Raw genomic sequence first — 18,629 nt, 5'->3', positions numbered from 1 at the left:
CACTCACTCTCGCACCAAGATTCTCGTCCAACAACTGATGGGGACCACCTCTATATGACCGATGAAAAAGAAGGTACATTAGAAAGTCTGTCATTGTGGTAATAAAAACAATTCTGTGAAGAAGCACACGTCGTAGATGCTTTGCTTATAAAGTTCATTCATTAAATCCGACAATTATAGATAAAATAAATGAATTCACAGAAACATATATCGAAGTGGAGAAGGAAGAACGTATATCATCATTTTTGGCTGCAATCGGATCTCTGTCTCAGGCGGAAACTCGCAAATTTGCAAGTTCTTCTCCGAGCATTACCCAAAAGAATCCTTTTTGGAGCACTTTTTGGGTTCAAAGTCCAAATCTGAGGTCTCGCGAGGTTGGGAGGAGGGAGAACTGAGAGGGCGAGAAGGAGAGGAGAAGGGAGAAGAGTGATGAGTTGGAGGAGCAGAGGAGGAGGAGAGACCGTGTCTAAAAGATGGACCTTTTTGCTTTGCCTTGGCAGCTTCTTCACTGGCCTCCTCTTCACCAACAGGTACTCGTCTGTTTTCTTCTTCTTCCTGCCTTTGATTTCTCCTTCTGCCAGTGGATTTTAACTTTGTGCTTGCTTTTAGATGGAGGGATATGAGCAGTGGTTTTTGATTTTTATGAGATTGTTTGGATGAAAAAGTTGGTTGAAGTGGGTGGAAAGAAATTAGGATTTGGGAATCTTAAATAAGGGGTTTCAGTTTTTCCCCCTTTCTCTTTATCCATGAAAAGTGATATTATTTCTTCTGTTTCAATCAGTTGTTATAGTCAATGTTTCTGAAACTTGATGCTGTGATGCATGTGTTTGAGATAGATAGACAATAAGAACAGGAGTAGTTTGATTAAGCCACCTTAGCTTCTAAAGCTTAAGCTGCTGTTTATGTATAGGTTTAACAAGCAAAGATCATGATCTAATACTTGTATGTTGCCCTAAATTCTTCTGACAGTAGAGAGTAAGTGGCCGTGAAACAATTTGTTGGCCTAAAAGTGGCATGTAGCATGAGTTACAGCACTCTTGATTTGTTTCTCATTGCTGTTTTGTATCTCGATGACAGAATGTGGACAATGCCCGAAGTGAAAGAGAGCGATATAATTAGAACAAACAGAGCCAGTGTACCAAACAAAGAGCTCATAGCTGAGGGATATTTTTCACAAATGGTAATCTCTCGACACTCTTTTATTGTCCACCAAAGAGTTGCTTTGACTATTAAACTAGATTCCTAGGTCTTATTTTATCCCATTGTGTTTCAAGGACAATTTTTGAATTAATAGTGAGGATATTGTTACTCTTGCCAAACTCTATATGGAGACATTTCATGAAAACAAATCTTTGCCTGTCTTAAATGTTTCCTCATGCTTTTAGATGGATCAGAAGGAAGAGGCGAGACAAATTCTGGGGGAAGGTTCATCAACTGTCGATGACCTTCAGTAAGCAAGCTTATGCCATTGTTATTACATTGCATCCATGTGTTTCATAGATGATCAGCATCTTTAATTAAGTATCTTTCAACTTGACAAGAATTTGGGAAATCATGGGTGCAGAATTATAAATAAAGCAGTTTCAAACTTAGAGATGGAACTAGCAGCAGCAAGAACAACACAAGAATCTATTCTTAGAGGTTATCCAATACGACAAGAAGTAAAGGTTATTAAAACAAGAAGACACAAGTATTTTATGGTTATTGGAATCAATACTGCGTTTAACAGTCGAAAACGAAGAGATTCAATTCGTGCTACGTGGATGCCACAAGGTTTGCAAATATATCTAATTCCCTTCTACTTCAAACAACTGAATCCTTTTGATAGTTGATCGGATTTGAAGCATGGTGTAGGTGACAAAAGAAAGAAGCTAGAAGAAGAAAAGGGGATCGTGATTTGCTTTGTTATCGGTCGTGGGTGAGCACCCTCTGAACTCATTATAAACTAGTAGACCAATAAACGTTCTTCTGTCAGCCCTTTATCCAGGAACTTTTCCTTTGTTGTGGAGTAAATTTCCTCAGTAGTATCATGTTGTTGTGCAAGAGAGGGAATTAAATGTCATTTATATTCTTATTAATATTGTATACAACAAATAGTTTCGATATATTTGAAGTATTATGTTACAAAAAGGAGAATTGTATTTGTCACAACTTGATTGTGTTGCTGCAGTGCTACTTCTGGTGGAATTTTGAATCGAGCCATCGATGCTGAAGAAAAAAAACATGGTGATTTCTTGAGATTGGTAAGATTGATTTCTTTGTTTCATGCTATCATTCCACATACAATTTATATCATCAAAAGGAAATTCTACTATATCGTTGAGCATTAGGGCCTTGATTGTGTATTTCTTTGCAGGATCATGTCGAAGGGTACCTTGAGTTATCAGCCAAAACAAAATCTTACTTTGCAACCGCTTTTTCTTTGTGGGACGCAGAATTTTATGTCAAGGTTGATGATGATGTACATGTGAACATAGGTAAATTCCCTTCGAATAATCTCTGATAGTTCAAGATTAACTCGTAAGTATCTGCATGTGTACAAAGATGTATATTAGGCGAAATGTAAGTGAGTTTAGTACTTCATAGGCTAATGCTCCGAAGACGAAAATCAAATTTCACATAATGCAATATCATGCTTAAATTAACATGAAGCCTTATGAGCATAATGGTGTTTCTTTGCATTCATATGTAAAATTTGACAATGAAAACCTTTAACAAAGCATCTTGATTATATTTCAAACTTTGCAGCAACACTCGGACACACTTTGGTGAAGCATCGAATGAAACCTCGAGTATATATCGGATGCATGAAGTGTGGCCCTGTCCTTGCTAAGAAGTATGTATAAAACAAAATATCCATTGTGTCGATTTGTTTTGCATTTGCTAAATAACCTATAATTCACATGCCTGATTTCATATCACAGGGGAGTGAGATATTATGAACCTGAAAATTGGAAGTTTGGAGGCGACGGAAACAAGTACTTTCGACATGCCACTGGTCAATTGTATGCCATTTCAAATGAATTGGCAGCTTATATCTCCATAAACCAGTGAGCTATAAATCGATACTTTCCACTCTTATTCATTCTCTTAGTGCTACTAGATTAATTCTTTTTGTTTCATTTCAGGCATATACTGCATAAATATGTGAACGAGGATGTGTCATTAGGATCTTGGCTCTTAGGTTTAGATGTTGAGCATATCGATGATCGCAAACTCTGCTGCGGTACTCCACCCGGTAATAATGCTTTCAATTTTTGTTGATCATTGAGTAGAATTGTTTTTGACTGCCTGGAAAACCTTTCACTCAGATTCTGTTTCGAGTAGGCAATCAATAGATGACCAAACTTCAAATTTGCCAACTTCTAGCATCCTAATGTTGCTCTTCGGCATGGTATGCAAACAGATTGTGAGTGGAAGGCGCAAGCCGGCAACACCTGTGTCGCATCGTTCGATTGGAGCTGCAGCGGCATCTGCGATTCGGTTGATCGGATCAAAGAAGTTCATCAACGCTGCAGTGAAAACTCGAGTGCCATATGGAATGCAGTTTTTTAGGATGCATCCCTTCAAACGAGAGTCCACACTGTAAATGTAGGAAAGTTGTATCGTCGAATGCAATATCTCCTCTAACTTTGAGAAGGGAAAAGTGTAGTTTATAGTTTTTTTATAGAGAAAACTCTTGTCTTGTTCAAAAACTTGTGTTGTCGATCAGAATCTGTATAATAATGTTCTTGGGAGGGATTTAATCTGCCATATATATCGAGAATAAACTTCACATTAGTAATTTACACCATGAGCTCAATCGGTTCACAATCCTCGGCCCAAATAAGTATAAAGGCCCAGGAACGGCCCAAATAGTTTTCTGCTCATTATTTCACCCTTTGTATTGGCAAAAATTCTATTTCTATTTATAGACCGAATCGTCGCTGACGGTCTCCTTTCCATCGCAATTCCAAAATTCTTCTCCCAAACTGATCTCTGCTTACCGCCCTCGTCGATTCCGGAACTGCTTCCGCCACCGCATCGGAAGCGCCCATGGCGGAAGACCTCGCTGGAGGCGCCGTTGTCTCCACTGATCCCGACGGCCCCGACGGCGTCCGCATGACCTGGAACGCGTGGCCCCGCTCCAAGGTGGAGTCGAGCAAGTGCGTCGTCCCTGTAGCCGCCTCAATCGCCCCGATCCGCTCCTCCCCCTCCCTCGTCGTGCTCCCTTACCCTCCCCTCCGCTGCAAGCCGCCCTGCGCCGCCGTTCTTAACCCCTTCGCGCGCGTCGATTACGGAGCTAAGATCTGGATCTGCCCCTTCTGCTTCTCTCGCAATCATTTCCCTCCGCACTACGCCGGCATCAGCGAGCACAACTACCCAGCAGAGTTGTACCCACAGTGCACCACCATCGAGTACGCGCCGCCGCCCCTCGATGCCGCCGCGCCACCGCCGCCTCCTGTGTTCCTCTTCGTTATTGACACCTGCCTCATCGAGGAGGAGCTTGGCTATGTCAAATCGGCCATGCGTCGCGCCATCGGCCTTCTGCCGGACCATGCCCTCGTCGGTCTCATCACCTTCGGCACCCAGGTCCACCTCCACGAACTGGGATTTGCTGATATAACGAAGATCTACGTGTTCCGTGGTACGAAGGAGATCACGAAAGAGCAGATCTTGGATCAATTGGGGCTTTCGTCTGCTGGTGTTCGCCACGGTGCTGTTGCTGGGGCGCCAGGTTATCCCAGGGGACCCCAGGCTAATGCGTTGCATCCTTCTACATCCGTCAATAGGTTCCTGCTTCCCGCGTCTGATTGCGACTACACCCTCAATGCTGTGAGATACTCTATCTACATGATTAGACTGAATGATATCTTTTTTCGTTATTTTCACCTGTGAGATACTCTATTTACATGATTAGACTGAATGATATCTTTTTTCGTTATTTTCACATAGCTAAGTTTTTCTTTCGAATTTTCTTTTATTCCAGTTGCTAGATGAGCTCCAGTTAGATCGCTGGCCAGTGGAAACAAGTAGTCGGGCTTTGCGTTGCACTGGAGTTGCCCTTACTGTCGCAGCTGGCTTACTAGGCGCATGTGTTGCAGGAACTGGCGCCCGGATCATAGCTCTAGTTGGGGGACCGTGTACAGTTGGCCCTGGAATGGTAGTATACCCTGCTTCATTTGATATAACTATTTTTGCTTTCTTGTTGGAATAATAAAAGTATATATTTTATGGGATGGACTATTATATTAACATGGATTAACATATCGATTGATGAAGATGAAACAAGATCCATGTGGCCAACCTGAAAAAATTGGGATATACAAGATGTTATTCACTGATGTTGAAAGAATATACTATCAATTGGAATCCTTGGAGACTGTATGACTTCTTAGATAGCTATCTATTTATATCTGTGTCTATCTTTAATTTTTTTACTTTTGGCTAGAACTGGAAGCCGTCTGAGTTTTTTTGTCTCAATTCTAATATGTTCATGTGAGTTTCTTGATGCCTATCAACTAATTGTAGTCCTTTTGCAGTCATAATTGCTTGTTTGGTACAGTGGTAAAAGTAGCACTGTTTGTTTGGTACAGTATGGTAAAAGTAACATTTTGCTTTTCTTTTCCATAATTTTTCACCTACACTGTAATATTTGTTTATCGGATGAAACATCACCAAGATATGTATGCTGCAAAAGTGTTTTTAATATATTTTGAACTAAATGTTTGAACATGCTATTAGCTACCTTCTAAAGCTATTTATTGTTTAAAACCTCTGGTTGTAATCATCATCTTTATTGATTGTTGGTACTGACAGTATATATGACTTGCAGATTGTGTCAAAAGACCTATCTGAGCCTGTGCGTTCACATAAAGACCTTGATAAAGATGCAGCTCCACACTTTCACAAAGCTGTTAAATTTTATGATAACCTCGCAAAACAACTGGTTAACCAGGGCCATGTCCTAGACCTTTTTGCTTCAGCACTTGATCAGGTTTGATTAGTTTGCTTTGATAGTCATTTTACCATTTTAAAGTCAGAGTCACTGCAATCAATTTTTATGATCTTGAAACATGCTGTTTAGTTTGAGATAATTAGAAGATTAGGACACACAAAATAGACATGAAATATGAAAAATTCAGAATGCTTTATGAAAACTTGCACACTATCATTTTGAGAATTAAATGTCTCATTAACGGAGGAAAATTGTTTACTACCAATTTACATGAATGAAGATGACATACAGTCTTGATCTTAATTGTAAAGAGACTAACCAATGAGTCATATATTTGAACTTCTGGAAAGGGTTATTTAGAGAAGAAAAGAGAGGAACAAAAATTTCTGAAAATCAATTTTGTTTTATGTTCAAATTACACCTAATATTGTGTAGAAGTCCAAGGGACTTGTTCCCATCCAAAATGCCAAGACGACTTGAGCATGCCTCACTGGGACTGTAAGGAGGAGGATACTGTGACAATTCGTTTATGCTCCCTCAAACCCAACTCCAGCATTGACAAGCTGAACGATCGACTCTATTACGATTGACTCTATTACTTGGTTAAAGCTCAAGGGTCTTAGGGCGTCCCTTCTTCATATGTGAGCGTACTCAAGCATGCCTCACTTAACCATGTGGGGCTAAGAGAGGAAGTTCTCTCTTATGGCTGTCTTGTCCCCTTGGGCCAAGCATTGCCAAAGGTAATGATTGACTCTGATACGATGTAGAAGCCTAACAAAGCCCATACCTATTCAAAATGGCAGGGCTCTTAGGTTGGGAACCCGTGATACTTGAGAATGCTCAGAGGTAATGACTGACTCTAATATGCATGTTTAAAATAATTAAATAGATTGTTATTTATGTGGCTGTATCTTCTTATATACAAGTTGTATGGTAGACTGATAGCCGTATGTTGTTCACATCCCATTGTACTGAAGAAAGTCACATTCAATATATGTCATGCCTTAGTTATTTAAGATTTGTAGTGTTAAGGCACTCCTAGTTTGTCAGACCAAAAAGTTTCATGCAGATGCTTTATTTATCACTATTTCATGATAATAGCTTATGTCTCTTTGCTTATCAACTGACCAAATTTCAACATCATGATAATTTCACATTTAAGTGTGGTTATTTAGAAGAAACCAGATGTTAATGAACAAGTTCATTGGTTTGTAGTGTCACAATCGGCCTACCATTATTTATTCATCTGTTCTTATAATTTGGAAATCCTCAAGAAGAATGACAGAACTTCTATTAGAGATAAATCTTGCCAACTAAAATTCCACGAGGTCATAAGTTTTGTGAAATATTGAAGTAATTTTCTTGTCCTTGAATATACATCCAGGTTGGGGTCGCAGAGATGAAAGTAGCAGTTGAAAGGACAGGTGGACTGGTTGTTCTTGCCGAAAGTTTTGGACATCCAGTTTTTAAAGATTCCTTTAAACGAATTTTTGAGGATGGCGAGCAGTCTCTTGGGCTTTCTTTTAAGTAAGTTGGCAATCAATCTCTTGGTTTCAATAGTTATATAAGATATGGGTATATTTAGTACATATGTAAATTTGAATCCGTTAATAACACATGATTAGGTAGCTATAATCAATCCTCCCTGCCCAGATTGACAATCTGTGGTGTTAATAGATTATATCCTAGTTAGGTGGGTTCTTATTCACAATCTGTGGTGTTAATAGACCTTTTAGCAGTTGACAGAATTTTCTAGCAGAATCTTCACTAGTAGATATAGTATCAGCTTCTTAACTTCCTCTTCCCAAATTATTCGTTCCCATTCAAATATACTATGTTTTAGTTTGGTTTCACCTTTGGAGTTTCTATATTGAGCCTCAGTCCTTATCTTTTAATTAGATCATGTTATTTGACTATTAAGCACTTACATCCATTTAATGCAACAATAATTGTCTCTTTTTTTGTCCATAGCTTCCAACTTCTTCTCCACTAGTTTCAATCTGATGCTAGTTAACCACATGTGCTTGATCTTTATAGTACACTCATTCCTTTAATCATCCTATTCTGAGCACTCCTATGGCTATAAAATATTCTCTTTCCTTTTACCGTTTCATTCAGAGCAATAGTTGGAAAATTAGGAATATCATAGGCCAAATTATTTCAGGTGTGGGAAGAAGTGGGAAGTTACTTTTGTTTTTCTTCCCTTTTTTTTTTATTTCTTTACTTTGACATTTTCCTCCAAGGCAGCAAATTATGTTCTAAATTTATGAAATCTTCTTGTAATAATCTCAGTGGCACTCTTGAAATCAATTGTTCAAAGGACATCAAAATTCAGGGAATTATTGGAGCGTGTACATCCTTGGACAAGGTTATTCTATTTGAATGCTGAAGTTTCTTCTGTGGTTTGTGATTAGATGCATTTTTGGAATGAAAATTCCCTTTCTAGTGAATGCAATGCTGACTAATGGGGAATTGCAGAAGGGAGCTCTTTGTGCAGACACTATTGTAGGACAAGGGAATACCATTTCATGGAAGATGTGTGGGCTTGATAGGACTACTTGTCTTACAGTTTTCTTTGATATTTCACCCAGTGAGCGATCAGGTCAACAAGGGATTCCAAATCCACAGTTGTATATACAATTCCTCACCAAGTATGGTGTTAAGTTTTACTATTATCTTTATTCCATTTTCAAATGCAACTTTTCTCATTTATTGCAATGCATTGGATTCTTACAGCTATCAGAACCCTGAAGGTCAAATGAGGTTACGTGTTGCAACAATTACGAGGAAATGGGTCGATGGTTCCAATACTGAGGTTAGTTCTAAATGGTTTCCTTCTTTGCTACATGTGAAATTCTAGATAGTTGTTCCTTGTTTACCTTTCCTCTTTGTATGATCTTTTGATAAATTCACCTTCTTTCTTTATTAATAAATTCTAGATTTTGACGTGTGCAATATGTAGACATTATATATTACGATTAAAATAAAAGATTTAGAAGATTTCTCCTAACTCAAAAAATTTCACTTACAACCTCTAGGTTAGTAATATCTCATAAATAAAGAAATTGATCAAAATTAAATCAAGTCCATTTAGAATCAATTGAATTCAAAACTAACACTTAGAAGGATTTTTGTGATGATTAACATTGTCAAATTTAATAATGTTGTTAATCTTGAAATATAATTAACTAAACATTTATTTAAATGAGAACATAATAGAAATTTAAATAATTCAAGAAAGAAAGAAACTCACCCCATTATGTAAGTCAACTATTAGCTCAATTCTGCTCTTTTTGATGCCAACACATTGGGATATGTGCATATAATGACATTCATTGGAATGGATAATGCTTCTTTGATGATTTTGAGAACTAATAGCCCTTTGATGATTTTGCAAACTAAGAGCACCTTTTTACTTTTGCCCATAAGTTTTTGGAAACTGAATTGGCTGTATATTGCTTCTTGAGGATGGATGCTTGGAGATTAGTCATCTGTCCCTATATGACTTCATGAAAAATACAATGCATAATAACTCCAATAGATGAAGTGCCAAATTATTTTGTTGGTGGCTTGACCTGCATTGAGCATATGAAATGTTGAAACTAAAGCGTGGAAGATGGAACTTGGAAGGTAGACTATCTTCTAAGTAATAGATTAAATCATTTGGAATATCTTGTATCTGGAGCAAATAAGCCCATGAGTGATAGCATTGAAAATAATAATAATAATAATTGGAAGTGCTCTTCAGGGAAATTGGAGAGAGCTCTTAGCTCGTCTGTATATTATGTAAAATGAGATATTGTTCATGCTTTATAATCACCATTGTTGATAATTAGACGTGATTACTTATCTGGAGCATTACTCCAAGTGCAGGAACTAGTTGAAGGTTTTGACCAGGAAACTGCAGCTGTTGTATTATCAAGATATGTATCCTTAAAAATGGAGATGGAGGTAAGACTTGTTTTACCCCATTTGTAAAGCTCTCTTCTTTTCTCTTAAATTTGTTGCTGCAGTTCATAAAGCTGTAAGGCCATTATCTCGAGATCCTCACACGTAACTTACTATAATTCTACAATCATGAAATATGCTTTGAGATTACACAATTAGAGAATTAATGAACTAACAAATTGTAAACATTTTATACTTCAGGAAGAATTTGATGCAACTAGATGGTTGGATAGATCACTTATTCGTATCTGCTCACGATTTGGTGATTATCGAAAGGATGATCCTGCTTCATTTACACTACATCCAAATTTCTCAATATTGCCACAGTTCATGTTCAATTTAAGGCGCTCACAATTTGTTCAGGTACCATCTCTCAATCACAAGTATTGCTACTGGTGTGATACAACTCTTGGTTTATCATGTGTGGTGCATTTCTCATTGCAGGTCTTTAACAATAGTCCGGATGAGACTGCCTATTTCCGTATGTTGTTGAATCGTGAGAGTATTACCAACTCGGTCGTCATGATCCAGCCTTCACTGCTTTCTTACTCTTTCAACTCTCCCCCTACACCCGCATTGTTGGATGTGGCATCCATAGCTTTAGAACGTATACTGTTGCTTGATGCGTATTTCAGCATCGTCATTTTTCATGGCACGACCATTGCTCAATGGCGCAATTTGGGGTATCAAAATCAACCAGAGCACCAGGTATTCTTTGGTTTCACAGATGGATTATTTCTCTTCATGCTAAATGCTTTTGCTCCTAGAGATGGATAATGCCTTTTAAGTCTGAATTGCCCGTCATTAATCTCCATATTATTCATTATGCAATATCTTCCTAGAACATCAGCTTGATCGATTCATATCTGTCTGATCCACCCATAAAATGTCTTTATCTAATTTCATATCCATTACCAATTCTGATAGTTGATGTTCCCACAATTAATCTTTCAACATAAAGAAATTTAAAAAAAAAACTCAAGTATGAGGCGTATGAATTCTTGAATGTTTTTATGTACTTGCATTGTTTTTTGTCATTTACAGGCCTTTGCCCAGCTATTACAAGCTCCTCAGGATGATGCTCAAATGATAATAAAAGAACGGTTCCCTGTTCCCAGATTAGTCGTTTGCGATCAACATGGTTCTCAGGTATTTTTAAACTACAACTCTTTGCTTGATACTTAATGTGCATAGTCGTGTCTTAGTTGAAGGAACTGCTGCCCAATAATGCCTTCTGAGTGCAAAACTGATTTATGTTTGGTTCGTAGGAATAAGAATAGCTTGGTCTATTCCCTATTAATTCCCATGGAATAAGTACCTGATTGGAAAAATGAATTCAGATACCATTTTTCATGGGGTTCTATTAACTATTTCTTATTATATTCTATTAACAAAACATTTCATGCAGTAATACTTTTATCATTATGGAAATGATTTCTTATATTACTCCTACAAGGTTATTTCACATTTATTCAGTGCATGAACCAAACTAATGAATAGTTATTTTCATTCTATTCCTTATCTACTATTCCATCCTTAAATAACTTACTATACTTTTTCTACTGCATTCCCTGAGCCAAATGCACCATGAAAGTTCTTGTTAAACACTGTCATATAAAGGAGACTACTCTAATATGTTATATAAAATCTCCAGTCAACTGTTTGATGATTGCTAGACTTTCTTTCTTCATTTCCTCTTCAGGCAAGATTTTTGTTAGCAAAGCTGAACCCATCAGCCACGTACAATTCTGCCCACGAGGTTGTTCCCGGCAGCGACATCATATTCACCGATGATGTCAGCCTTCAAGTTTTTTGCGAGCACCTACAGAGATTGGCTGTTCAGTCATGAGGAGAAGAGGTTCTTTATATCAACTGTTGTTCATAACTTGGACTTTGTTCGTTTCCTCCCTCCCTATTCCCTATTCCCTATTCCCTATTCCATTCCATTCTGATAAGTAAAATGAGTCCCGCAATTAGTTTTTTCATAAACAAATTAAATGCTTGGATTATTTTTTGCTGTTGCGGAATGCCCATGACTATTTAATTTACAAGGATTTTGCTGCTTTGTAGATTGAAAGTCGAGGTGATGTTGTCATTAGTCATATTACTGTATTACAATGTAACGAATCTTGTTTGTGATTTGCTGTAGACTTGGAATCCAAAGCTTTATTTATCAAATATTCATGTATGTATTGCTACTTAGCATAAATTATCAATGGGTTAGTTTTCTTTCTGCCAAAATTTGTCCACATTCAAACTTCCTTACAAGTATTATTATATCAAGTATGGCAGGCAGATTGGACAAAACTCAAGTTGTTTCAATTATTAATGTTTATATAAAATTTTACTATAATTGGATCTTATAAGTTCATAACTAAATATATCTCTTCAAGGTAAACTCATAAGATTTAGCACACTCTTACTGATAATAGGGTATTTTTAAAAAATATATTTTAATTTTGAGGAAATTATATTGCTATATAATTAATCTTTAATTCTGATATGATGTTTCATAATTTATATTTGAGCTCCCGGGACATAGTTGAGTTGGTTACGACGCAGCAGAGTTGCAGAAGAAAGCAAGAGTTCGAATCCTGACAATGTCAGGTAATACCTTTCTGATACGTTTCGTGATCAATTGTAATTTACCGATTTATCTCCTCATAAATGATCGTGGGGCTGATCGTGTGGGGCCATTAAGGTGACGAATTTCACCTTTTTGTTTGTAGCAGAAGATAGGACGAATTAATGATTGCCAAATTTTCTTGCATATTAGTGAAAATCTATTTATGAAAAATCTTAATTTACATAAATCAATGTGTGTATGTTCTGGAATAAGTATCGATAAAGGGTATTTTTAGATTTCTGTTACTATTAGGAGAATAGGCTTAATTATTTTTTAAAAAAAATTATTTCAAATTGAATTACGTGAAAGTGAGGTTTATGGCATTTTAAACGATGATAATACTGACTAAGTTTATGTGGCTCAGACTGCTTTACAGATCAAATGTGTTATTGCAAAATTTAGTTGTCTCTACCACATTTACAACAGACCTAGCTAGAGTACAAGTTGAACATCATCATCTCCATACTAAAGTTCATATGTGAGTACTACAAGTTCTTTCCATAGGAAAGTGGAGCATTCTTCTCCTGACACCCAATTACGCGCTCACCACCTTTGTTATTTGTGCTTCCGTTTCATGGTCGCGAGCTAAATTTTCTGTTTCAGTACATGTCGCAGCTGAACCTTTCCACTCTCCATCCTTGCCTCCATTAGCTTTGCCTTTAAACTGTGCTTCTGACTACCTCGTGGCCATTCAATACATCCTTTCGTTCCTATATGAGAGTTCAGTGAATCAGGTGAGCTCCACTGTCCTATGCTCCCTGGGCTTAAACCAATGTCGCCTGATCCTGTATTGGGAGAGAAAGTTTCATTGGAGATGCTTCCTCCTTTTGTCAGCTTTCCGTTCGGGTGGCTAACCAAATGTTTCTTGTAGTCTTCGCCATTATTGGAAGCAAGTGTACCATTGGAAACCCTTCCATCTGATACTGAGAGTCGCCCGGGTTTTGCCTCTGCAATATCATGTGTCGATGATCTCCACAGCCTACATATTGAAGGCACCTTTTTTCTGGACTTTGAATTTGTAGAGCAAACTTCTGTCACGGTTTCAGCATCTAGTTTGTCATCCCTGCTCTCCTTCCATTCCACTTCGCTAATTGAAGCATCGGCATTGCTTTCCTTACAGTAATCATTGACAGATGGTTCGCTGGCTTGTTCCTCGGCATGACTCATTGTTTCCCAGTCACTTTCATCTTCTGCATCCTCATCGCTATCAATCAAATCGTGTGCCGGCTGCTCTATGTGATGCTCTAGAAAGACATCAGTCTCAGGACTCACTTCATTAATCTTGGAGCCATGGCTTCTAGGACTATTATGACCAGAGCAAGGTTGGCCTTGGATGTCCCTTCCAGTAGGCTGGAGATCTTCGAAGACAGCATAGATGTCTTCTGAATCAGGTGGCGGCTGGTAAGCAAACTCTTTTATATGTTCAACATTAACTAAGTTTACTTTGTCTTTGAGCAACTCAGCTTTTCCCACTAATTCAACATCCATAGGCATGCTCTTTGTTGCAGCCAAAAATGCATCTAGATCTGCTTTGAGCTCCATCATCTGTGAATACCTCTCCTGAAGAGTTAGTTTTGCATCAATTAACTTCATCTGAACCCTCTCTTCTCGCCATACTTCTGCCATCTGCAGCATTCTCTTCTCCATTTCAACTTCTTCTCGTATCTTCATTGCTTCGATCTTCACTGCTTCAATTTCAGCCTTATCTTCCCCAATCTCTTTCACAAGCTCATCACAGACCTCCTCAACAAGCTCACGAGCTTTGCGCTCTTTCTCATAATCCTGCAACAGCTTCTTCGCAGTTAGCCTGGCCTCAGCAAGTTCATTGACAAGCTTGGAATGAATGATCTCTATCTTTTGCCGCTTCTTCCTCTCTCTGTCAAGGTCAGCCTTCATTGCTTCAATGATTGCTCGGACCTTCTCATGCTCTCTGTTGCGCCACAATGCCTTCTCCTCTGCGAGTCTTTTCAAGAACTGATCCAACTTCTTCTTTGCTGATTTCCGTTCTGCCTCAAGTTCGCTAACACGGTCTTGTGCCTTTTCAAGCTCAGTCCTGAGGGAAGAAATGATTGATACAGAGTTCAGCTCCTGGTCTTCAAGAAGCTTCAAGTGACTGTAGAATCTATAAACCTCTTCTGTTGTCATTGAGCTCCCAGGATCCCATTTAGTCGCCTTCTCCAATGCAGAACTTGGAAAACCAGAGAACTGCTAAACATGAAAACGGGCATAGTTAGAGTAATGTTACAAGGAGAAACACACAGCGTCAGGCAAATCTGTAAAACCGAAAGGTAACCTTGTGGATGTCACCATATTTTGGACTTAAGACCGACACTGGACTGGTGAACTCATGCATCTTGCTCTTGTAAGTATGGAGGTCAGTGCTTAGGGAATTGCAAAGCAACTCAACTTGTTCATAGCCAGAGACTGGCTGCAGATAGAAATATATACCAACTCAGGAACAAGATACAGTGACATTGTAGTTTGACATTTACAGACCAGCTCAAGTGCCATTGCACATCAATTGGGTACGAGTACCAAACTTTGCGAACAACCAAATAGATCATAGATTGGAAGTGAATAAGAAACAGCTACATAACAAGAAGAAATCACTAAATTAAGAGCTCAAGTATTCTTATGTGAAAGAGATCACGCATGCCCATTGCAGATTTATACGAGATTATGAAGAGATTTTGAAGGTTTTGAACAATCTGAGCATCAAGTAGCAATTCTAAACACAAGAATGCTGCCAAAATGTTAACTTCATACGAGAACAGTATTTCGATCAAGCTTCGACCAGGGAGCACAAACCCTAGAAACAAAATCACAAAGGGGGCGAGGTTCATAGCATTATCATCATACCTCAAAACCTGTACGAGTTCGCCGGCCTTCTTCCCCGCCACCACAGGCTCCCCCACCGGAGTCCATAGGCCGTAGGCTCCAGATCCCCGCTGCCAGCTTCCTCGCGGAGACCCGAGTGAACTTGGGAGGCGGCGACCGCGGTGAAGCCTCAGTTGCCATGACATCCTCGGCCTTCTGCGGGAGCTTCTCGTTGAACTTCCACCTGAGCAGGGGGGTGTTGGGCCCGCTCCTCCTCCCGCATGAAGCTGCGCCGTCCTTTCTTGGGCGGGTCCCGGCAGCAACGCCGGGGAATACGGGGCCGCGGGTCCGTCGACGGGGGCGGGGCTTGCGTGCAGGACGGAGATCGCAGTGGGGCGGCAGCTCCAGGGCCTTGGAGGGGAGAATCCCAGGGAGGCGGCGTGCGGCGGAGGTCGGCATTGGCCACAACGTTCACTCCGATAGCATCCGAAGGGAAGAGGAGAGCGGATTGCGTGATCCGCTATAAAGTACGGGACACCAACGCAGGATATGGATGGGGAGACAAGCGTTTACCTGAATGTCGCCGGAATTACCGAACTACCCATGCCCAATTTCCACAAAATGATAAATAAAACAGATCGTGGTGCAGGTGGACGTTGCACGATCGTAGCCCATTTTTGCAATTGCATCTGATCTCGCTCGCGTATCCAACTCCGATCCTCAACCGATGCAGTCCCCTCCCCAAGGCAGGAAACGCGCTTCCTTGAGTGAGAAAAAGACGAGATATCCACGAGTTTATTGCTGATTGGTCAGATCAATGTCTGCTGTGCTGTTGCGATGGTCGGATTTGATCCCGGGCCTAGGGGCGGGAAAAAGGAATCCGAGGAAAGAGAGAGAATGCGGTGGCGGTGGCCGGTGGGTGCGGAGACAAGACAGAGTGCACGGGATGCGGCCCCTCGTCGCCGTCACGTGCCATTGTTATTTCATATTACGTCATGGCACGCGTTTCGGGTCAACATATAACGGGCGGGGTTTTTTAAAGATCCGACTCCTCTTCCTTCCTCCCAACCCAAACCCTGCGCCGTCCCACTCTCTTCTTCCTCCTCCTCACGCGTCGCTGCTCTGCCGCCTGCTCGGCTGCTGCTCGGCCGCTTAGGGACCTCCTCCTCTTTCTCCCTCTGGATCCCCTTTTTTCCCGATTGCACTGGACCCTGTTTGCGCCTTCTTAGAACTTTAGGGGTGCTTTGTTGGCTTTAAGACAGTAGAGTTGATGAAAAATTGCCTGAATTCAGCTTGATGATGTGATTTACTTTATCGAAGTGCAAATCTGTTGCAGGGTGGAAGGTTGATGATAATGACAGTGACGCAATGTAGGTGCAGTGGTTTTTTGACTGGCTGATAGTTTGTGTTGTCAGGTCTGGATGTTGCTTATGCCTGTATGTGGGATTATTGTGCATTTATTTGTTGATGATTAGTGTATATGACCATCAATTCATTGGATAGGAATTAGAGGAGGGTCAAGTTTGGTGGGTTTTTATGGAGAAAGTATGGTTGGAAATTTTGTTTTATGGTTTAGGTGTGAACTTGTCTCAGGATTTTGTTTAGAATTGTGTCTGATCTGATAAAGTCATTGAGGATGGTTGGATTAGGATAAGTCTTAATTGTTCATCTGGGCAGGTTTACATTTGGTTAATCACGCTAGTGCTTTGTTGTTGGAATAGTCATGTTTCGTGATGATCATATTATCATGGGTTTTTGTATTGGTAGGACCTACGGTCTGTTATTTACTATGAATTCTATTTTTCAGTTCATCAGACATGAATCACAAATAGAATAGAACGTCGTTTGGGCTATGCATGATGGTAACTACAACATGCTTTTTGTAGCATCTTGGACCTCTTTGCTTGTTACCACGGAAATCCATTACTCCTAATGCGCTCATTACCAAGTAGTTGACACAAGGTAGGTTGCACAGTCAATGTTCCCATATTTGCATTTGTGTTGGTCGTTGATGGGGTGCATGGTTAAATGTTGCTATGGTTGCACTCTTATTTGTAATAGAAATGTTTAATGATGTTGTTGCACTCTGGTTGCTTGTTGATAGGTCTCTGGGTGCGTTCATACTTGTCACAATCCTACTTGCTAAGTATCTTTGGCTGAATTCTTCCCTTTTCCAGATGAATTGCCACACTAAACTTATTGCTTATGCTTATTAAGTTCTTCAGATCTTACATGGTCTCTGCAGATTTTTCTTGCAGTCTTTGAGTATTTTTAAGCTGCCTACAACATTCATTTACAGGGATTCCTGGCAGAGTAGATACATTCAGGAATCTTGTGGCTGTAACAACTGGTCCTGGACCAGAGTCATTGGTAAACCGTATGTACCATATTCATCTTTTGAAACCCAATCGATTCAGATTAATTATTATGAGTGTCATGATGTTGTAATCTCTGGTTTTATTCATGCAAGTTTTATCAAATAATTAACTGAATCTTTGAAGAGACTGGCTAATGATTTTTCCCATGCAGAAACTATCTCAGTCATCACAAATGATGGGCGTATCATTGTTGTGAGTTGCTATAGTTATAGCCTTTATTTATAGCACATTCGGTGTCGATTTAATGACTTGTCTGTTGTTTAGGGAACTTTGAGAGGCTTTGACCAGGCTACGAATATCTTTCTTGATGAATCACATGAGAGAGTTTACAACACTAGGGTTTGTTCCCTTTTTTTTCCCAACCACTATTCTTCTATTTTTTTCCCCCATCTCAATGTTTAATCCCTTGGGCAGAAAGTAAATGGGATTGCCAATGTAGATTATACATTTCAAAATCCACGTGCTCTGTTAATTCTGATTTTTCCATTACTTTGCAGGAAGGGGTACAACAAATTGCCCTGGGGTACTACATGTATGGTTCCTGAGTTTATACTCAAATTCTTCTTTTCCTTTCCTATTTCTTGACGAATTTCAAATATCTGCAGAAGCATCGTTGGAGAGTTCGACGAAGAGCTGGATCTAGTGAATGATCTGTCCAAGATTAAGGCGCATCCTCTTAAACCTGTAATACATTAAACGTAAAGATATTGATGCTGCTTCACACAATAATAGATGCTGAATTATACGGCATTGTAGTCACTGTTTGCGATAAATGCAACAAAAGCTTGATTCTTAAAGGGAATTTGATGCAGCACAAGTCAAGCACAAAGGAGGAGATTGATTGTTCATAGGTTTGTGGAGTAGGAATCCCAAAGAGAGCTTGGTGTTTTGAAGATTTTATGAGTAGAGAAATATGAAATTA

General features: G+C 39.4%; 3 protein-coding genes and 1 pseudogene across 5 annotated transcripts; 3 read left to right on the top strand and 1 right to left on the bottom strand.

The window, feature by feature from the left end:
- The first annotated feature begins 204 nt into the window (after positions 1-204).
- Positions 205-3,730, top strand: LOC141823451 (putative beta-1,3-galactosyltransferase 2). The gene is made up of 11 exons (XM_074710733.1): positions 205-530; positions 1,078-1,180; positions 1,386-1,450; positions 1,565-1,773; positions 1,855-1,918; positions 2,171-2,243; positions 2,357-2,477; positions 2,749-2,836; positions 2,925-3,050; positions 3,129-3,238; positions 3,407-3,730. Exons 1-11 carry the CDS (start codon positions 430-432, stop codon positions 3,553-3,555), a joined length of 1,209 nt encoding a protein of 402 aa, XP_074566834.1. The 5' UTR covers positions 205-429; the 3' UTR covers positions 3,556-3,730.
- A 157-nt stretch (positions 3,731-3,887) lies between these two features.
- On the top strand, positions 3,888-12,074 carry LOC141824271 (protein transport protein SEC23 E-like). The gene is made up of 12 exons (XM_074711530.1): positions 3,888-4,815; positions 4,970-5,143; positions 5,816-5,977; positions 7,323-7,465; positions 8,231-8,306; positions 8,417-8,589; positions 8,675-8,753; positions 9,812-9,889; positions 10,088-10,249; positions 10,331-10,594; positions 10,931-11,035; positions 11,589-12,074. The coding sequence occupies exons 1-12, from the start codon at positions 4,036-4,038 to the stop codon at positions 11,733-11,735; spliced, it is 2,343 nt and encodes a 780-aa protein (XP_074567631.1). The 5' UTR covers positions 3,888-4,035; the 3' UTR covers positions 11,736-12,074.
- Positions 12,075-12,901: 827 nt separating this feature from the next.
- On the bottom strand, positions 12,902-15,789 carry LOC141824505 (uncharacterized). Of its 3 annotated transcripts, XM_074711809.1 has the most exons (3): positions 15,372-15,789; positions 14,806-14,940; positions 12,902-14,717 (listed from the first exon to the last, which is right to left on the bottom strand). In XM_074711809.1, exons 1-3 carry the CDS (start codon positions 15,786-15,788, stop codon positions 13,098-13,100), a joined length of 2,172 nt encoding a protein of 723 aa, XP_074567910.1. In that variant the 5' UTR covers position 15,789; the 3' UTR covers positions 12,902-13,097. The 3 variants fall into 3 exon arrangements, with proteins under 3 accessions (XP_074567910.1, XP_074567911.1, XP_074567912.1); XM_074711810.1 differs by lacking the exon at positions 14,806-14,940 and having other exon boundaries at positions 12,902-14,720; XM_074711811.1 differs by lacking the exon at positions 14,806-14,940.
- Positions 15,790-17,365: 1,576 nt separating this feature from the next.
- LOC141823584 (sm-like protein LSM8) lies at positions 17,366-18,443 on the top strand (annotated as a pseudogene).
- Positions 18,444-18,629: the final 186 nt, after the last annotated feature.

This window comes from Curcuma longa, chromosome 3 (genome assembly GCF_044706935.1).
Source record: "Curcuma longa cultivar G26 ecotype Majalengka, Jawa Barat chromosome 3, ITB_CL_G26_1.1, whole genome shotgun sequence".
NCBI lineage: Eukaryota > Viridiplantae > Streptophyta > Magnoliopsida > Zingiberales > Zingiberaceae > Curcuma > Curcuma longa.
This window is presented reverse-complemented; position numbering and strand designations above follow the sequence as displayed.